Genomic DNA, 22,332 nt, shown 5'->3' on the forward strand with positions numbered 1-22,332 from the left:
GTACTAGCAGATCTCAAGAAAAAAAAAAATATCCAGTTGGAGAAACAGCCCCACCTACCAGGAGGCTGGTTGCATTAGGACACACACCAAGACACGTAATTAAAATGACAAAAATTAAGAGATACTATTAAAAGCAGCAAGGAAAAAGCAACAAGTTACATACAAGGGAACTCCCATAAGTCTATCAATCAGTTCACTTTTAAGGAGGAACACTGCATGCCAGAAGGGAGTGGCATGATATATTTTAAGTGATGAAAGGGAAAAACCTACAACAAGAAACTCTATCTGGCCAGGCTTACTCCAGATTTGAAGGAGAGATGAAAATTTTTAGAGACAAGCAAATGCAAAAAGAGTTCAGCACCACCAAACCAGTTTTATAAGAAATGTTAAAGGAACTTCTGATAAGGGCTTAATATCCAAAATAACAAAGAATTCATACAACTCAACATCAAAAGAGCAAACAACCCAATTAATAATAGGCAGAGTATCTGAATCGACATTTTTCCAAAGAAGACATACAGATCACCAACTTGTACATGAAAAATATTCAACATCAAATCATCAGGGAAATGCAAAGCATAACCACAACGAGATATCACCTCACCCCTGTCAGAATGGTTATTATCAAAAATACAATAAATAACATGTATTGGTGAGGATGTGGAGAAAAGGGAACCTTCATGCACTGTTTGTGGAAATGTAAACTGGTGCCGCCACTGTAGAATACAGTATGGAGATTCTTCAAAAAATTAAAAATAGAACTAACTCCACTCCTGAAGAAAACAAAAACACCAATTAGAAAAGATATATGCATGGTCTCCCAGACCCACCCTGGTGTAACGTGTGAGGGCACTTACACAAAATGTGAATACCAGGAGGCAGGGGTCAGGGGCCACCTTGGAGGCTGGCCATTAGACTCCAGGGTTTGAATCACTCAATAACATTTGCCTCAGTTTACACATATGTAAAATGGGAATAATAGTAGTATCTGCTTTTGATGACTAAAATAGCTAATATATTTTAAAAGTTAAGAATGTATTTAAGATATTTATGAGTGAATTATAGGACATCTGGCATTTGCTTTAAATACTCCAGAAAAAAAAATTGAGGGAGGAGAATGATGGTGGTTAATAAAACATATATGGCAAAATGTTAAAATGTTGATGATAATGATTTAAAGTGGGCAATGCATACATAAAGTTTTTTTTTAATGATCTTTAATTTTTAAAAAAATTTATTGATGTATGGTTGATTTACAATGCTGTGTTAATTTCTGCTGTACAACAAAGTGACTCAGTTATAGATATATATATATATTCTTTTTCAGATTCTTTTCCATTATGGTTTATCACAGGATATTGAATATAGTTTCCTGTCCTATACAGGAGGATCTTGTTGTTTATCCATAATGATCTTTCCTTTATTTCTTAAGTTTAAAATTTCCCATAATAAAAAGTTACATAATTTTTTACATAAAATGTTTATAGCAGTACCTGGAACATAGTAAACAGTCAATAAATGCTGGTTATTATTTTTGGAAAAAAGAAAAGATATATGCATCCTTATGTTCATTGCAGCATTATTTACAATAGTTAAGATATGGAAGCAACCTGAGTGTCTATTGATAGACGAATGGATAAAGGATGTGACATATATACATAAATATACATGAATATTAGCCATTTAAAAAGAATAAAGTCTTGCCATTTGAGACAACATGAATGGACCTAGAGAGTATTATCCTAAGTGAAGTAAGCAGACAGAGAAAGACAAATGTATGGTTTCACTTATATGTGGAATGTAAGAAACAAAACAAATGAACAAACATAATGAAACAGAAACAGAAACAGATGCAGAGAACAAACCGGTGATTGCCAGGGGGAGGGAGTGGGGGGAGGAAAGAAATAGGTGAGGGAGATTAGGAGGTATAAACTTCCAGTTGCAAAATTAATGAGTCACATGTATGAAATGTATAGCGTGGGATATATAGTCATTACTTATATAATATCTTTGTATGGTGACAGAACTTAACTGGACTTATGGTGGTGATTATTCTAAATGTATAGAAATACTGAATCACTATGTTGTGTAACAGGAACTAACATAGTGTTGTAGGTCAATTATACTCCCAAAACAAACAAACTCATAGAAAGAGAGATCAGTTTTGTGGTTACAGAGGCAGGGTGTTGGGGAAGGGGGAATTGGAGGAAGTCAGTCAAAAAGTACAAACTTTCAGTTACAAGGTATATAAGTACTAGGGATGTAATGTACTACATGATAAATATAATTAACACTGTATATTATATATGAAATTTTTTAAGAGAGTAAATTCTGAGTTCTCATCACAAGGAAAAAATTTTAGTTTCTTTAATTTTGTATCTGTATGAGATGATGGATGTTCACCAAACATATTATGATAATCATGCCCTGATGTATATAAGTGAAATCATTATTCTGTATACCTTAAATTTATACAGTGCTATATGTCAGTTATATCTCAATGAAACTCTAGGAAAATAAATAAATAAATAAAATACATTTTTCCAGAAAAATAAAAAGTATTTCTTCTTGCCCCCGTGGATGGTCTTGAGCACTCCTTGCCACATTCTTGCCCAGACTGTAGTTCATACCATTCACCTTTAAATTCTTTGATTCCAAATAGACAAAAAGAAAAAGTAGAAATTTCTTAGACTATCACATGAGGCTTTTCATTTTTTAGTTTGATTTTTTTTCATAATGAGCTATGTTCTAGCCACAGGAATTACTCAGTTTTCTGAGCAGTTTAGTAATTTAGAAATTTTGTAACATACTCTTAACACTTCAAATTTTTATTGCAAATGGTATTTCTCTAACTGGAATTTTCCTCCTTTCTTTGTCTTTTTTACTTGTATTTAACCTTTGAGAATTAGTCTTCAAATTTTATCCTCTATTATATAGTCCCTGATAACTTTTGCCAGTTAACCACTTCCCCCCTGACTATTTTATTGCATTTTATCTATTTATTGCATAAGTCTACCTCTAAGTTGAGCTGCTAGAGACTAGTGATCTGAGATATTCATCTCAGTAGTTCTTGCAACCTATTTATCTATGGCAGTTAGAACAATGCCTGACACATAGCAGTATATGTTTGTGAGATAAATAAACGAACAAAGAGGAGTCCACACCAAAGCTATTACAGAAGGCTTTGCATATTCTATCTGATGGCAAATACTACTCTACAAAAAGACTTACTCTAGTATGGAGATGTCATTTGCCCAGGATCAAATATTCAATGTCCTAAGATAAAGTCCTGAATTTAAAATTATATAACAAATTTAGTGATGGAACTGGTAAAAGGACTGGTGTTTGAAATGCTTACACCAGTGTCCCTCTTGTCTATCAACCTGACTACTTCTTAAAGGAAGACTGAATTATGAAGTTTATTTACATTGAGTTTTGACATGTACCATCTGTGTGTAGTCAAAGATTTTCAGTTAACTGTTGTTTGCAGTTGGTTTTTATTAGTCTTCATCTTCAAAAGGTTTACTTGTATTCCTATTTCACTTAAACTTTAAAAAATAGGAATGAATGTTGAATTTTATTAAATTCCCATTTAGTATTTGTTAATATGATGTTTTTTCTCCTTTAAATTATGATGTAGTGTTATATTGATGTATTGCTTGATATTAGACCATTCTTGAATTCCTGTACCATATCTTCCTTGGTCAAGACATTATTTTTCTGATAGTAATGTATTATATCTGCTAACAGTTCATCTGGCTCTTTTGAAGTTATTTTCATTATAGTAATGTGTTTCTATTGTTTACATGTAAATATTAAGCAATGTAACTCTTCATTATATTTTAGAAATCATTTGAAATAAGCATTGAATCAAACTTAACCCAGAAGTTGAATTTAGATATGGAAGTTCTAGCAGTTCTACCAAGTCAGGAATATGACAGCTAACATTTATTAAGTGTTTAATTTGTGCCAATTACCTTTTAACTGCTTTATATTTATTAACCAATTTAAATACTATGACATTCCTATGAAACAGAAATTATTATTATCCCCGTATTGGGACTGAGGAACTGAGACACATAGATGAAAAGTACTCAGGGTCACATAGATGGTAAATGGTGGAGTTAGGATTTCAACTCAAGCGTTCTGGCTTCAGAGCCTACATTCTTTAAAATTATGCAGTATTCCCCCAGCATGACCTGGGGGAAACACAAATCCCAAGAATTATCTGTTTAAAGACAAAATCTGATAATCATTGCTAATATTTGGTTGACTACTTAAACAGTGTAGAATCTATAAGAGAAAATACCATAACTACATATCATCTATTAATATAACAATACAGATTGGGGAATAACTGTATTTAACTATTTAAAAACTTAAATATTACCTAAATAATAATACTTTTTTTCATCTTTTCAGCAATCTTGACACAGAAGAACTATGTGGTAAGTTTATTTAAAGCCAATCAAACCCATTACTTGCTTTAGAATAAAAAAGAACACTGTCTTACATATTTCTACAAACCCTGAAATTAATGTCATAGATTAGGAGTTCTGGAATAACATAAAAGATAGTTGAGATCTCAAGGAATTTATCTTTATCCATGAGTTTTGCTCAAGCATGTATTTCACTGATGAAAGAGTTGGCCCTTATTAATTTGTTCATAGCATGAGAATTGTAATTAGTACAATAAGTTTCACAAGAATATATTCCACCAGCTTGAATATATTTTTAAATTGTTGTTTAATACAACTTCATTATTGACTTCAAATATACTGTGCAGAGACTTTGATTATTTTATTGCAAAGCTGATCCCTTGGTATGTAAAAACAACTTTGTCCCATACCTTGCCTAAACCATTCTGGAATGTCACTTGCAAAACAAGTGATTCAGTGGGGAGAGATGTCTTAACAAATTCCTGATTTAGTGGCCTCTTCATTTATTTTCTTCGTTTTTGTGGGTGGAAACAAAAGTAATAGGCTAGAAATATGAAAAGGCAAATACTTTTGAGGTTTATTCTTCGTTCTCAAAAATGTGTCTTCTCTAATAATAGAACAAGATTAAGGACCTACTCTATATTTATTTTAAAAGCTTTGACTATGATTTTCCTGCATAATTTTAGTTAGGGAACTAGTTAAGGGGTTTTAATTCAACAGAATTGCTCTATATTTTTAAACCCAGTGATTGTACTCCTAATTGTGTGTTGTAATACTTCCCCTCTGTTCAAGAATATGCATTTTAATTTCCAGAGTGAAGTTTCATTTTTCATTATTTTGTGAATATAAAGTAAACATATTCTAATCAAAATGGATTCTAATTAAAACCAAAATTTTCAGTGTTAGCAAATGAAATATGTAGACTCACACCCAGCAAAAATACTCCCTTTTATGTGGGAGGGGCAGTGTTTGACATGGAAAATGGATTTCTTGTGCTCTTTAGTAGAAGCCAATTAACGGGTCCAAGTATCTAAAACTTTCATTCTGTTGCTTTTATTTAGTTTGTCAGTTTACTAAATTATAGACCTAGTATTCAAAATACTTTAATAAATCCTTTATTAAAATAAAGTATAGATATTTCTTATTTTATTTATGGAAGTAATATTTAACTATTTTTTAAAATTTAGCAACACAGAATTATATAGGTGTATAAGAGAAAATGTCAAAGGCTCTCACTCACTTCTCTTTCCCCTGATACTGATCTCCACTGCTAATTTCTTGGAATGTATCCTTCCAAACATATTTACACATGTAATGACATTGGTATATATGTGTATGTTTCTTTCCAACAATGTGTATACTATATGATCAATACAAGTGCACACTGTTCTATATCATTTTATTAAAAAGGCTGCATAGTGCCCCATTTACCTTAAAATTTCTAACCAAATCCCTTTCAGTTGTTTTGGATTTTCAGGTTGTTTCCAAATTTCCACTGGGACAAACAGCACTGAAGTAAACATCCTTGTTTGTATTCTCTTTGCGCTCTTATACAAGTAGTTCTGTAAGATAGATTCCCAAAAGTGTAGTTAGTCAAAGATTCTTCCAGTGTGCACGCCCAGCAGCCGTATATAGGCAAGTCAAGATTACTCACTTTCCTAAATAGCAGCTTTAGGCCATAACTTATTCCTACCAGTCAATACATAACTTGACTTTAATTAGGTAATTGTGTATGAACTTTAGCATTGAGTCTTTGGTTTCCTATTTGTGCCATCTTTAGCTATTATCTAATATCTATTGAGAGCAAAATTATTACTTTCCTAATCTTATGCAGCTTATAACTGTTTTTGTACTCTTACTCAATTTTTTATTAGCGTATAATTGCTTTACAATGTTGTGTTAGTTTCTGCTGTACAAAGAAGTGAATCAGCTATATATACACATATATCCGCTCCCTCTTGGACCTCCCTCTCACCCCGGCATCCCACTCATCTAGGTCATCACAGAGCACCGAGCTGAGCTTCCTGTGCTATGCAGCAGGCTTCCACTAGCTATCTATTTTACATATGGTAGTGTATATATGTCAGTCCTAATCTCCCAATTCATCCCACCCTCCCCTTCCCCCTCTGTGTCCACATGTCCATTCTCTATGTCTGCAACTGTATTCCTGACATGGAAATAGGTTCTTCTGTACCATTTTTCTAGATTCCACATATATGCATTTATATACGATATATGTTTTTCTCTTCCTGACTTACTTCACTCTGTATGACAGACTCTAAGTCCACCCACATCTCTACAAATGACCCAATTTCATTCCTTTTTATGGCTGAGTAATATTCCATTGTATATGTGTACCACATCTTCTTTATCCATTCATTTGTTGTTGGACATTTAGGTTGCTTCCATGTCCTGGCCATTGTAAATATTGCTGCAATGAACATTGAGGTACATGTGTCTTTTGAATTATGGTTTTCTCACGGTATATGCTTATACTGGGTCATATGCTAGTTCTATTTTTAGTTTTTAAAAGGAACTTCCATACTGTTCTCCACAGTGGCTGTATCGGTTTACATTCCCACTAACAGTGCAAGAGGGTTCCCTTTTCTCCACACCATCTCCAGCATTTATTGTTTGTAGATTTATTGATGATGGCCATTCTGACCTGTGTGAGGTGATAACTCATTGTAGTTTTGATTTGCATTTCTCTAAACATCAGTGATATTAGCATCTTTTCATGCGCCTTTTGGCCATCTGTATGTCTTCTTTGGAGAAATGTCTATTTAGGTCTTCTGCCCATTTTTGGATTGGGTTGTTTTTTTTTAGATATTGAGCTGCATGAGCTCTTTGTATATTTTAGAGATTAATCCTTTGTCCGTTGCTTCGTTTGCAAATATTTTTTTCCCATTCTGAGGGTTGTCTTTTTGTCTTGTTTATAGTTTCCTTTGCGTGCAAAAGTTTTTAATTTTAATTACGGCTCATTTGTTTATTTTTGTTTTTACTTTCATTACTCTAGGAGGTGGGTCATAAAACATCTTGCTGTGGTTTATCTCAGAGAGTGTTTTTCCTGTGTTTTCCTCTAAGCATTTTATAGTGTCCAGTCCTACATTTAGCACTTTAATCCATTATGCGTTTCTTGTGTATGGTGTTAAGTAATGTTCTAATTTCATTCTTTTACATGTAGCTCTCCAGTTTTCCCAGCACCACTTATTGAAGAGGCTGTCTTTTCTCCATTGTATATTCTTGCCTCCTTTGTCAAAGATAAGGTGACCACATGTGCATGGGTTTATCTCTGGGCTTTCTATCCTGTTCCATTAATCTATGTTTCTGTTTTTGTGCCAGTACCATACTGTCTTGATTGCTGTAGGTTTGTAGTATAGTCTGAAGTGAGGAAGTCTGATTCCTCCAGATACATTTTTCTTTCTCAAGATTGCTTTGGCTATTCGAGGTCTTTTGTGTTTCCATACAAGTTGTAAAATTTTTTGTTCTAATTCTGTGAAGAATGCCATTCGTAATTTGATAGGGATTGCAGGGAATTTGTAGATTGCTTTGGGTGGTATAGTCATTTTCACATTATTGATTCTTCCAATCCAAGAACATGTCATATTTCTCCATCTGTTTGTGTCATCTTTGATTTCTTGCACCAGTGTTTTATATTTTTCTGCATACAGGTCTTTTGCCTCCTTAGGTAGGTTTATTCCTAGCTGTTTTTTTCTTTTTGTTGCAGTAGTAAATGGGATTGTTTCCTTAATTTCTCCTTCTGATCTTTTGTTGTTAGTGTATAGGAATGTGAGAGATTTCTGCACATTAATTTCATATCCTGCAACTTTACCAAATTCATTGATTAGTTCTCATAATTTTCTTTGGCATCTTTAGGATTTTCTATGTATAGTATCACGTCACCTGCAAACAGTGACAGTTTTACTTCTTCTTTTCCGATTTGTATTCCTTTTATTTCTTTTTCTTCTCTGATTTGCATGACTAGGACTTCTAAAAATATGTTGAATAAGAGTGGCGAGAGTGGTCATCCTTGTCTTGTTCCTGATCTTAGAGGAAGTGATTTCAGTTTTTCAGCATTGAGAATGATGTTTGCTGTGGGTTTTTCTTATATGGCCTTTACTGTGTTGAGGTATGTTCCCTCTATGCCCAGTTTTCTGGAGAGTTTTTATCATAAATGGGTGTTGAATTTTGTCAAAAGTTTTTCTGCATCTATTGACATGATCGTATGGTTTTCATTCTTTAATTTGTTAATATGGTGTATCATATTGTTTGATTTGCATATATTGAATAATCCTTGCATTCCTGAGATAAATCCCACTTGATCATGGTGTATGATCATTTTAACGTGTTGTTGGATTCTGTTTGCTAGTGTTTTGTGCAGGATTGTTGTGTCTATGTTCATCAGTAATATGGATCTGTAATTTTCTTTTTTGTGATATCTTTGTCTGGTTTTGGTATCAGGGTGTTGGTGGCCTTGTGGAATGAGTTCAGAAGTGCTCCTCCCTCTGCAATATTTTGGAAGAGTTTGAGAAGAAAAGGTGTTAGCTCTTCTCTAAATGCTTGGTAAAATTTGCCTGTGAAGACATCTGATCCTGGACTCTTGTTTGTTGGAAGATTTTTAATTACAGTTTCAATTTCATTACTTGTGATTGACCTGTTTATATTTTGTCATTCTTCCTTGTTCACGTTTGGAAAGTTGTACCTTTCCAAGAATTTGTCCATTTCTTCCATGTTGTCCATTTTATTGGCATATAGTTGCTTGTAGTAGTCTCTTATGATCTTTTGTATTTCTGCTGTGTCCATTGTAATTTCTCCTTTTTCATTTCTAATTTTATTGATTTGAGTCCTCTCCCTTTTTTTCTTGATGAGTTTGGCTAAAGGTTTATCAATTTTTTTTTAATCTTCTCAAAGAACCAACTTTTAGTCTTAGTGATTGTTGTTATTGTTTTCTTTGTCTCTATTTCATTTATTTTTCTCTGATCTTTATGATTTCTTTCCTTCTACTACCATTGGGTTTTGTTTGTTCTTCTTTCTCTAGTGGCTTTAGCTGTAAGGTTAGACTGTTTATTTGAGATTTTTCTTGTTTCTTAAGATGAGGTTGAATTTCTATAAACTTCCCTCTTAGAACTTCCTTTGCTGGATCTGATAAGTTTTCAGTCATTGTCTTTTCATTGTCATTTGTTTCTATGTATTTTTTTTTTGTTTGTTTCCTCTTTGATTTCTTCAGTTATCTCTTGGTTATTTAGCAGCACACTGTTTAGCCTCCTTGTGTTTGTGATTTTTACAGGTTTTTCCTGTAATTGATTTCTAACCTCATAGTGTTGTGGTCAGAAAAGATGCTTGATATGATTTCAATTTTCTTAAGTTTTCTGAAGCTTGATTTGCGACCCAAGATGTGATCTATCCTGGAGAATGTTCTGTGTGCACTGAGGTGAAAATGTCTTCTGCTGCTTTTTTGTGGAACGTCTATAAATACCAATTAAATCTATCTGGTCTATTGTGTCATTTAAAACTGTGTTTCCTTATTTATTTTCTGTCTGAATGATCTGTCTTTTGGTGTAAGTGGGGTGTTAAAGTCCCCCACTACTACTGTGTTACTGTTAATTTCCTCTTTTATGGCTGTTAGCATTTGCATTATGTATTTAGGTGATGCTATGTTGGGTGCATATTCATAATTGTTATATCTTCTTCTTGGATTGATCCCTTGATCATTATGTAGTGTCCTCATTTGTCTCTTGTAAAATTCTTTATTTTAAAGTCTATTGTCTCTGATATGAGAATTGCTACTCCAGCTTTCTTTTGATTTGCATAGAATATCTTTTTCTGTCCCCTCACTTTCAGTCTGTATGTGTCCCTAGGTCTAAAGTGGGTCTCTTGTAGACAGCATATATATGAGTCTTGTTTTTGTGTCCATTCAGCCAGCCTGGGTCTTTTGGTTGGAGCATTTAATCCATTTACATTCAAGGTAACTATTGATATGTATGTTCCTCTTACCATTTTATTAATTTCTTTGAGTTTGTTTTTGTGGGTCTTTTTCTTCTCTTGTTTCCTGCTTAGATAATTCCCTTTAGCATTTGTTGTAAAGCTGGTATGGTGGTGCTGAATTCTCTGATTTTGCCTGTCTGTGAAGTTTTTGATTGCTCTGTCGAATGTCAGTAAGATCCTTGCTGGGTAGAGTAATCTTGGTTACAGGTTTTTCCCTTTTAACACTGTAAATATATCCTGTCACTCCTTCCGGCTGCTGAAAAATCTGCTGATAACCTTATGGGGATTCCCTTGTATGTTATTTTTTGCTTTTCTTTGCTGCTTTTAATATTTTTTCTTTGAATTTAATTTTTGTTAGTTTGATTAATATGTGTCTTGGTGTGTTTCACCAAGGGTTTATACTGTTTGAGACTCTCTGCACTTACTTGACTTGGGTGGCTATTTCCTTTCCCATGTTATGGAAGTTTTTGACTATAATCTTTTCAAATATTTTCTCATACCCTTTCTCTTTCTCTTCTTCTGGGACCCCTGTAATTCGAATGTTTGTGCATTTAATATTGTCCCAGAAGTCACTGAGACTGTCTTCAATTCTTTTCATTCTTTTTTCTTAATCTATTCCTCAGCAGTTATTTCTACCATTCTATCTTTCAGCTAACTTATTTGTTCTTTTTCCTCAGTTATTCTGCTATTGATTCCTTCTAGTGTATTTTTCATTTCAGTTATTGTTTTGTTCACCCCTATTTGTTTGTTCTTTATTTCTTCTAGTTCTCTGTGAAACATTTCTTGTAATTTTTTTATCCATGTCTCCATTGTATTTCTGAGATTTTGGATCACCTTTACTCTCATTACTGTGAATTCTTTTTCAGGTAGGTTGCCTATTTTCTTTTCATTTATTTGGCCTTGTATGTTTTTACCTTGCTCGTTCGTCTGTAACATATATTTTTGTTGTCTCATTTTTTTGATGAGTGGGGCTGTGTTTCTTCTTATTGGTTGTTTGGCCTGAGGCCTTCCTCACTGGAGTTTGCAGGCAGTTGACTAGAGCCAGGTCTTGGTGCTGAGATGAGGACCTCCAGGAGACCTCCCTCCAATTAATATCCCCTGGGGTCTGAGGTTCTCTGTTAGTCCAGCAGCTTGGACTCAGCGCTCCCACCAAAGGAGCTCAGGCACTACCCCTGGCTTGCTTATCATTGAATTCCTTAACTGAGAGTTGCCACTTTATTTTCACCTTGCAGAGTTATTCTCAGAAGACACATAGAATGTAGTTTCAGACTCTCTTGAGTGATTGTTTTAAAATCTTGAATATCTTCTGTTCATAAACCAGTGCAGTTGCACTTCTCTCTCAACCAAAAAGTTCTCTCTACTCTTACTCATTTTTATTGAACTATTTTGCAAATCTTCAACTTGGTACCTGAGTATTTTAAGATACTTATGGATGGGTGATGAATAATTGCAATGAAAGTTCATGTAGCTAGAGTGCTTGATCTGAAAGCATATAGAAAGCTTTATGAGCAAGTTTGAGTATATTCAGTAGTCTAAGTTTTCATCTAGTTAGTTTTTGCCAATTACCAATTACTTTAAAAGTTAGCTAAATTCTGTAAATAAGATTGATAAAACTGAGGAAACTCCCATAAAAATTGTATAAGCCTTATATGCAAGGTTTCTTTAAGTTGCTGTGCCCAAATTCCCCCTAGTCAGACTGTATAGGAGCACCACCTTACATTGCCAGATCCTGGGCAGTGCTGAGGGACTTGTGCCAGCTGAGTCTGGGTACTAGAAAATGAAGTCTCTACTCCAGACTTTTAGAGCTGTGACTACTTGGCACATTTATAAAATCACCTAAAAGAGTTGTAAAACAGTTTGAGTGACACTGATCTGTAGCCCCTCAAAATAACTCATTCTTAGATCACCAACTGATGCCTTTATTCACAACATGGGTGTTCTAACTCTCTCTTTTTATCTTGGTCATCTCAGTTATTTTCTTTCCTATCTAATACAATTCTTGGGAAGTTACAGCAAGGTACACACTGTGGGCCTCATCTAAACTCATGAAAATGCTTTGTGAGATCAGTTCCCAGTGTGATCTTTGTGGCAGCTAGTTCTCTGGTTCTGACTTGGAATTCTTGGGTCAGATCCCAAAACTCAACAACTTGGAGGACTGAGATGCAGAATAGAAGAAAACTCTGTAATCTGGTGATGTGACACAACCAATTAAGTACAGTAGTGGAGGAGGAAGGGAGAAACTAACCTTTGGTTAGCATTTCTTTTTTTTTTTTTTTTTTTGGCCACGCAGCTTGTGAGATTTTAGTTCTCTGACCAGGGATTGAACCCATGTTCTCAACAGTGAAAGCGCAGAGTCCTAACCACTGGACCACCAGGGAATTCCCTTGTCAACATTTTAATAGAGAAGATGTTGCATTGAACATCCATGAGGAGAAAATTTCCTTTCTTACAGATAATTTATTAAATGCATCTGTTTATAACTCTTGCTCTAGTTTTTAATTATACTCAATATCCAGACTCTTACTTTTCAGAACCTCTTCACTTAAACTGAGGAGAATTGGTTCTCAAACATTTCCATATGTGCTATACAGTTCTGTTTTGCTCCTGCCCATGAAACCCTATTGGTTTGCAAATTGGCCCTTGTACACAGAGGGCACAGGGAAACCAAAGAAAGAGGCAAACCACTCCACATTGGTAGGAGGCAGGTTTAGTAGACAAGGGAACTTACCCTTCCATACAAGGTTTACATACAAGGCTTGTCTTGGGCAGCTAGAAAACGAGTAGATCTCTGCACCCTTCCACCAGAATCTTAAGTTTATATAGAGGTCTTAACTGGATTCAGTCACATACAACGTCCAGATTGCTCTCTCAAGGTAGTGTCCTTGAAAATGTCTCCCACTGTGGGAATGTTGGGGAAAGCATACATTCCAAGGACAAGAAAGTGGATGAGGAGCCTCCAATTGCCTAGGTATAACTTGCAGTTCAACCAGTGGTCACGTCCTCTACATGACCTTCTCCAAACCCATATACAGGTTTCAATAAAAGTAGGTCTTTTCTCCTGGAGGTTATCCCAGTTACAAAGGACAAGAGTTTGAAAGAGTAAATATTTGTTCTAAATTTTTCTCTCTCTAATGCTAAACACATTTGCCCAGCTCACATTGGTAAAATGATTCAAATAAGGAACATGAGTCGTAGTAACAGGAATAAAACATTAATTAGTTCAAGCTTAGCCACTTCCAAAGCCATCCCTGACCTTCCCTCCCTGCTTGCCATATCTTGGGGTATACAGATGTACTGCTGAAATTTCAGGCTCCTACCCACTACCACCTCAAAGCTTTGATATAACCTATGGTCCTTTTTCTGTGACTAAATTACTCCTGGCAATTGATTCTACTCTTGTCTCTCCTGATGGTGTATCACTAGTATTCCCCAAACCTTCCATAGTGTGTTCAGATAACACTTTTAATAGAAAAATTTGAGGATGTCATTCTCCTTTTCAAAGTTGCTCCATGGCTCCCCATTTCACATAGTGGTTCTCAAATCTAATATGCCATATAATCTCCTAGTGAGCCTGTAAAAAAAAAAAAAAAGAAAGAAAGAAAAATGATGAGGCCTGGGCCTCAACTGAAAGATTCTGATTTAATAGATGAGAACTATCAATAATATTCATTTCTAACAAGTACATCAAGGCAGTGCTTCTCAAACTTCAATGTGCCTATAACTTACCTGGGGGTTTATTAAAATGCAGATTCTGACTCAGTAGGTCTGAGATGGCATTCTAACAAGTTCCCAGATGATGTTGATGCTGCTGGTCTACAGGCCAAATTTTGAGCAGTGAGGTTCTAGGGAATTCTCTGGAGGATCTGATGAAGATGGTCAAAAACACTGACCTAGACTTCAGGATAAAATTTAGAGTACCTAGCAAGGAATATTTCCAAACATTCAGCTTCCTCTCTCATAACTGATTTGTAGCAACCTGCTTCCTTGCTGTCTCTTCTCCTTAAATATCTCCCAATCCTGTCCCTTATATCTTACCAATGCTGAACAACATATACTCCTACAAACATGAGAAGATATCATCTGCTTCCATGCCTTTGTTTACCCTCCTTCTGATTATCCAGCAGATTACTATTTATCTGTTAATTCAGGCCTTGTTGATGTCTCCTCTGTGAAGCTCTCTCTGACTTACTCCACGTGAACTTGGGCATTCTTTGCTCTGTATTTAGATTGCACACTATACCTGGCTCTTGAACCATTGTCTTGAACAATGATCATGTGTATGACAGTTGCTTGTTGGAGTGTTTATTTCCCCTACCTGATTGTAGGCTTCTTAAAATAGAGGCTCTGTATTTTTATCATTGTATTCCAAGTTCCTAGTATAGCACTTGACACATAGAAGGCACTAAGTGTGTGTGTTAAGTCATAGAATGAGTAAATGAACCCTCGTCATGAAGAAGTGGAGAGGGAATTATCTCCTTTTATCTATGTTAAATGTCTCTGACTTTTTCACCTAACTTCCCTCTTTGAGTTCATTGGACCCCTACTTGCCCTGGCACATGTCCTGCAGTGTGTAACTTTAAAACAGTTTGAATGATACTGCACTGTACCACCTCAAAATAAACATTACAATTAGATTCACAACTTAAGCTCCTGTTCAGAGCTTGGGTGTTGTAATTCTCTCTTCTCAGTTACTTCCTTTGTGATTGGGGAGTGATTTTTTTTTTTTTCCCAGCTACTTTGAATAGGTGAGAAGGACAAATGAAGAAAGGAGGGAAGGAAGGAAGGAAGGAAAGAAGGAAGGAAGGAAGGAAGGAAGGCAGGCTACATAGTCACCTCCGAATCCTCTAATCATTGTCTTCTCATGTGCTTTATCAGTACATGCCTGCATAGATTTGATTTCAAATTGGAAAGGCAACTTATGTTCTTTCCAGGGATCTTTACTGATTGAGTCAAATGTCTTCTATATGAATTGAAATATTTATTTTATTTATGTTTTAATTGAAGTATAGTTGATTTACAATATTGTGTTAGTTTTAGGTGTACAGCATAGAGATTCAGTATTTTTGCAGATTATATTCCGTTATAGGTTATTAGATGATAATGGGTATAATTCCTTGTGCTATATGTCTTTGTTGCTTATCTATTTTATATATAGCAGTTTGTATCTGTTAATACCATAACCTTAGTTTGTCCCTCCCTGCTTCTCTCTCCCCTTTGGTAACCTCAAGTTTGGTTTCTATGTCTGTGAGTCTGTTTCTGTTTTGTATATGGATTCATTTGCATTATTTTATAGATTCTTAAGTAAGTGATATCATATAGTATTTTTCTTTCTCTAACTGACTTATTTCACTAAACATAATATTCTCTAGGTCCATCCACATTGCTGCAAATGTCAGTATTTCATTCTTTTTTATGGCTGAGTAATGTAGTACTGTATATATATGTGTATATGTATATAAATATATATATATATATATATACACACACACACATATACACATATATATATATACACACACATCTTCTTAGGGCAGTTGTCTGTTAATGGGCATTTGGGTTGCTTCCATGAATGAGTTATTGGAGACAGTGCTACCATGAATATTGGGATGCATGCATCTCTTTGAATTAGTGTTTTTGTTTTTTCTGGATGTATATCCAAGAGTGGAATTACTGGAGCACATGGTATTCTATTTTTAGTTTTTTAAGGAACCTCCATACTGTTTTCCATAGTGGCTACACCAATTTACATTCCCACCTGCAATGTATGATGGTTCTCTTTTCTCCACATCCTCTCTAACATTTGTTATTTGAAGACTTATTGATGATAACCATTCTGACAAGTGTGAGGTGATACCTCATTGGGGTTTTGATTTGCATTTCTCTAATAATTAGTGATGTTGAGCATCTTTTTAAATGTTTTTTAACCATCTGTGTGTCTTCTTTGGAGAAATGTCTGTTTGGATATTCTGCCCATTTTTTGATTGGATTGTTTGTTTTTTTGATATTGAACTTCATGAGCTGTTTGTATATTTTGGATATGAACCCCTTGTCAGTTGCATCATTTGAAAATATTTTCTCCCATTCCATAAGTTGTCTTTATGTTTTGTTGCTGGTTTTCTTTGCTATGAAAAAGCTTTTAAGTTTAATTAAGTCCCATTTGTCTATTTTTGCTTTTATTTCTTTTGACTTAGGAAACTGAACCAGGAAAATATTGCTATGATTTATGTCAAAGAATGTTTCGCCTATGCTCTCTTCTAGGAATTTTATGGTTTCATGTCTTACATTTAGGTCTTTAAACCATTTTGAGTTTATTTTTCTATGTAGTGTCAAGAAATATACTAATTTCATTGTTTTACACGTAGTTGTCCAGTTTTCCCAGGACCACTTATTGAAGAGACTGTTTTTCCTTCATTGTATATTCCTGCCTCCTTTGTCATAGATTAATTGACCTCATGTGAGTTTATTTCTGTGCTCTCTATTCTGTTACATTGATCTATGTCTCTGTTTCTGTACCAATACCACACCCTTTTGATTACTATAGCTTTGTAGTATAGTCTGAAGTCTGGGACGGTTATACCTTCAGCTTTGTTCTTTTTTCTCAGGATTGCTTTGTCTCTGGGTGTTTTGTGATTCCATATAAATTTTAGGGTTATTTGTTGCAGTTCTGTGAAAAATGTCCTGGTTATTTTGATAGGAATTGCATTATATCTGTAGATTGATTTGGGTAGTATGGCCATTTTAACAATATTAATTCTTCTAATCTAAAAGCATGGGATATCTTTCCATTTCTTTGAATTATCTTCAATTTTCTTCATCAACTTTTTATAGTTTTCAGAGTATAGGTATTTCACCTCCTTGGTTGAGTTTATTCCTAGTGGTTTTTTTTTGATGTGATTATAAATGGAATTATTTTTTACTTTAACTTCTGTTAGTTCACTATTAGTGTATAGAAACAGAATAGATTTCTGTATATTAATTTTTTATCCTGCTACCTTGCTGAATTCATTTATTAGTTCTAATAGTTTTTGTGTGGAGACTTTACGGTTCTTTAGATAGGGTACAATGTCATCTGCAAATAGTGAGAGTTTTACCTCTTTCCTTCCATCTGAATTCCTTTTATTTCTTTTTCCTGTCTGATTGCTGTAGCTAGGACTTCCAACACTATGTTAAATAGAAGCAGTGCAAGTGGGCATCTTTGTCTTTTTCCTAAATTTAGTGGGAAGGCTTTCAAGCTTTCACCATTGAGTATTATGTTAGCTGTGGGTTTCTCATAAATGGCCTTTATTATGTTGAGACATGTTCCCTCTGTACCTACTTTGATGAGGTACATGAATCATCATGAATGATGTTGAATTTTGTTAGATGTTTTTTCTGTGTCTATTGAGATGATCATGTGGTTTTTGTTTTTCCTTTTGTTAATGTGGTCTATCACATTGATTGATTTATCATTATATAATGCCCTTCTTTGTCTTTTGTTATAGCCTTTGTTTTAAAGTCTATTTTGTCCGATATAAGCATTGCTATCCCCACTTTCTTGTCATTATCATATCTTTTCCCATTCTCTCACTTCAAGTCTGTGTGTGTCTTTCTCCCTGAAGTGAGTCTCTTGTTGGCAGCATAATGGAGGGTCTTGTTTTTTTATTCAATCAACCACCCTGTGTCTTTTGACTGGATCATTTAGTCCATTGACATTTAAAGTAACTGTTTATAGGTATGTACTTACTGCCATTTTTTTTTTAAACATCTTTATTGAAGTATAATTGCCTTACAATGGTGTGTTAGCTTCTGCTTTATAACAAAGTGAATCAGTTATACATATACAGTATGTTCTCATTTCTCTTCCCTCTTGCATCTCCCTCCCTCCCACCCTCCCCATCCCACCCCTCTAGGTGGTCACAAAGCACCGAGCTGATCTCCCTGTGCTATGCGGCTGCTTCCCACTAGTTATCTATTTTACATTTGGTAGTGTATATATGTCCATGACATTCTCTTACCCTGTCACATCTCACCCCACCCCCTCCCCATATCCTCAAGTCCATTCTCTAGTAGGTCTGTGTCTTTATTCCCGTCTTGCCACTAGGTTCTTCATGGCCTTTTTTTTTTTTTCCCCTTAGATTCCGTATATATGTGTGAGCATACTGTATTTGTTTTTCTCTTTCTGACTTACTTCACTCTGTATGACAGACTCTAACTCCATCCACCTCATTACAAATACCTCCATTTCATTTCTTTTTATGGCTGAGTAATATTCCATTGTATATATGTGCCACATCTTCTTTATCCATTCATCTGTCGATGGACATTTACGTTGCTTCCATGTCCTGGCTATTGTAAATAGAGCTGCAATGAACATTTTGGTACATGACTCTTTTTGACCTATGGTTTTCTCAGGGTATATGCCCAGTAGTGGGATTGCTGGGTCATATGGTAGTTCTATTTTTAGTTTTTGAAGGAACCTCCATACTGTTCTCCATAGTGGCTGTATCAATTTACATTCCCACCAACAGTGCAAGAGTGTTCCCTTTCCTCCACACCCTCTCCAGCATTTATTGTTTCTAGATTTTTTGATGATGGCCATTCTGACCGGTGTGAGATGATATCTCATTGTAGTTTTGATTTGCATTTCTCTAATGATTAATGATGTTGACATTCTTTCATGTGTCTGTTGGCCATCTGTATATCTTCTTTGGAGAAATGTCTATTTAGGTCTTCTGCCCATTTTTGGATTGGGTTGTTCGTTTTTTTGTTATTGAGCTGCATGAGCTGCTTGTAAATCTTGGAGATTAATCCTTTGTCAGTTGCTTCATTTGCAAATATTTTCTCCCATTCTGATGGTTGTCTTTTGGTCTTGTTTATGGTTTCCTTTGCTGTGCAAAAGCTTTTAAGTTTCATTAGGTCCCATTTGTTTATTTGTGTTCTTATTTCCATTTCTCTGGGAGCTGGGTCAAAAAGAATCTTGCTGTGATGTATGTCATAGAGTGTTCTGCCTATGTTTTCCTCTAAGAGTTTGATAGTGTCTGCCCTTACACTTAGGTCTTTAATCCATTTTGAGTTTATTTTTGTGCATGGTGTCAGGGAGTGTTCTAATTTCATACTTTTACATGTACCTGTCCAATTTTCCCAGCACCACTTATTGAAGAGGCTGTCTTTTCTCCACTGTATATGCTTGCCTCCTTTATCAAAGATAAGGTGACCATATGTGCGTGGGTTTATCTCTGGGCTTTCTATCCTGTTCCATTGATCTATATTTCTGTTTTTGTGCCAGTACCAAACTGTCTTGATTACTGAAGTTTTGTAATATAGTCTGAAGTCAGGGAGCCTGATTCCGCCAGCTCCATTTTTCATTCTCAAGATTGCTTTGGCTATTCGGGGTCTTTTGTGTTTCCATACAAATTGTGAAATTTTTTGTTCTAGTTCTGTGAAAAATGCCAGTGGTAGTTTGATAGGGATTGCATTGAATCTGTAGATTGCTTTGGGTAGTAGAGTCATTTTCACAATGTTGATTCTTCCAATCCAGGAACATGGTATATCTCTCCATCTATTTGTATCATCTTTAATTTCTTTCATCAGTGTCTTATAATTTTCTGCATACAGGTCTTTTGTCTCCTTAGGTAGGTTTATTCCTAGATATTTTATTCTTTTTGTTGCAATGGTAAATGGGAGTGTTTTCTTAATTTCACTTTCAGATTTTTCGTCATTAGTGTATAGAAATGCAAGAGATTTCTGTGCATTAATTTTGTATCCTGCTACTTTACCAAATTCATTGATTAGCTCTAGGAGTTTTCTGGTAGCATCTTTAGGATTCTCTATGCATAGTATCATATCATCTGCAAATAGTGACAGCTTTACTTCTTCTTTTCCAATTTGGATTCCTTTTATTTCTTTGTCTTCTCTGATTGCTGTGGCTAACACTTCCAAAACTATGTTGAATAATAGTGGTGAGAGTGGGCAACCTTGTCTTGTTCCTGATCTTAGTGGAAATGGTTTCCGTTTTTCACCATTGAGGACAATGTTGGCTGTGGGTTTGTCATATATGGCCTTTATTATGTTGAGGAAAGTTCCCTCTATGCCTACTTTCTGCAGGGCTTTTATCATAAATGGGTGTTGAATTTTGTCAAACGCTTTCTCTGCATCTATTGAGATGATCATATGGTTTTTCTCCTTCAATTTGTTAATATGGTGTATGACATTGATTGATTTGCGTATATTGAAGAATCCTTGCATTCCTGGGATAAACCCCACTTGATCATGGTGTATGATCCTTTTAATGTGCTGTTGGATCCTGTTTGCTAGTATTTTGTTGAGGATTTTTGCATCTATGTTCATCAGTGATATTGGCCTGTAGTTTTCTTTCTTTGTGACATCTTTGTCTGGTTTTGTATCAGGGTGATGGTGGCCTCGTAGAATGAGTTTGGGAGTGTTCCTCCCTCTGCAATATTTTGGAAGAGTTTGAGAAGGATAGGTGTTAGCTCGTCTCTAAATGTTTGGTAGAATTCACCTGTGAAGCCATCTGGACCTGGGCTTTTGTTTGTTGGAAGGTTTTTAATCACAGTTTCAATTTCAGTGCTTGTGATTGGTCTGTTCATATTTTCTATTTCTTCCTGGTTCAGTCTCGGCAGTTTGTGCATTTCCAAGAATCTGTCCATTTCTTCCAGGTTGTCCATTTTATTGGCATAGAGTTGCTTGTAGTAATCTCTCATGATCTTTTGTATTTCTGCAGTGTCAGTGGTTACTTCTCCTTTTTCATTTCTAATTCTATTGATCTGAGTCTCCTCCCTTTTTCTCTTGATGAGTCTGGCTAATGGTTTATCAATTTTGTTTATCTTCTCAAAGAACCAGCTTTTAGTTTCATTGATTTTTGCTATTGTTTCCTTCATTTCTTTTTCATTTATTTCTGACCTGATCTTTATAATTTCTTTCCTTCTGCTGGCTTTGGGGTTTTTTTGTTCTTCTTTCTCTAATTGCTTCAGGTGCAAGGTTACGTTGTTTATTCGAGATGTTTCCTGTTTCTTAAGGTATGCTTGTATTGCTATAAACTTCCCTCTTAGCACTGCTTTTGCTGCGTCCCATAGGTTTTGGGTCATCGTATCTCCATTGTCATTTGTTTCTAGGTATTTTTTGATTTCCCCTTTGATTTCTTCAGTAATCACTTCGTTATTAAGTAATGTATTGTGTAGCCTCCATGTGTTTGTATTTTTTACAGATCTTTTCCTGTAATTGATATCTAGTCTCATAGCGTTGTGGTCAGAAAAGATACTTGATATGATTTCAATTTTCTTAAATTTACCAAGGCTTGATTTGTGACCCAAAATATAATCTATCCTGGAGAATGTTCCATGAGCACTTGAGAAAAATGTGTATTCTGTTGTTTTTGGGTGGAATGTCCTATAAGTATCAATTAAGTCCATCTTGTTTAATGTATCATTTAAAGCTTGTGTTTCCTTATTTATTTTCATTTTGGATGATCTGTCCATTGGTGAAAGTGGGGTGTTAAAGTCCCCTACTATGATTGTGTTGCTGTCGATTTCCCCTTTTATGGCTGTTAGTATTTGCCTTATGTATTGAGGTGCTCCTATGTTGGGTGCATAAATATTTACAATTTTTATAGCTTCCTCTTGGATCAATCCCTTGATCATTATATAGTGTCCTTCTTTGTCTCTTGTAATAGTCTTTATTCTAAAGTCTATTTTGTCTGATATGAGAAGTGCTACTCCAGTTTTCTTTTGATTTCCATTTGCATGGAATATCTTTTTCCATCCCCTCACTTTCAGTCTGTATGTGTCTCTAGGTCTGAAGTGGGTCTCTTGTAGACAGCATATATATGGGTCTTGTTTTTGTATCCATTCAGCCAGTCTGTGTCTTTTGGTGGGAGCATTTAATCCATTTACATTTAAGGTAATTATCGATA

General features: G+C 35.1%; 1 protein-coding gene across 1 annotated transcript in view; it reads left to right on the plus strand.

Annotated features, from left to right (window-relative positions):
* Positions 1-22,332, plus strand: part of NECAB1 (N-terminal EF-hand calcium binding protein 1) — a 237,438-nt gene that overhangs the window by 75,398 nt on the left and 139,708 nt on the right. The window contains exon 3 of the mRNA XM_068525486.1: positions 4,423-4,448. Coding sequence (XP_068381587.1) covers positions 4,423-4,448 — 26 coding nt within the window. The remainder of the gene's footprint in view (positions 1-4,422; positions 4,449-22,332) is intronic.

The sequence above is a fragment of the Eschrichtius robustus genome, chromosome 17 (assembly GCF_028021215.1).
Source record: "Eschrichtius robustus isolate mEscRob2 chromosome 17, mEscRob2.pri, whole genome shotgun sequence".
In the NCBI taxonomy this organism is placed as follows: Eukaryota; Metazoa; Chordata; class Mammalia; order Artiodactyla; family Eschrichtiidae; genus Eschrichtius; species Eschrichtius robustus.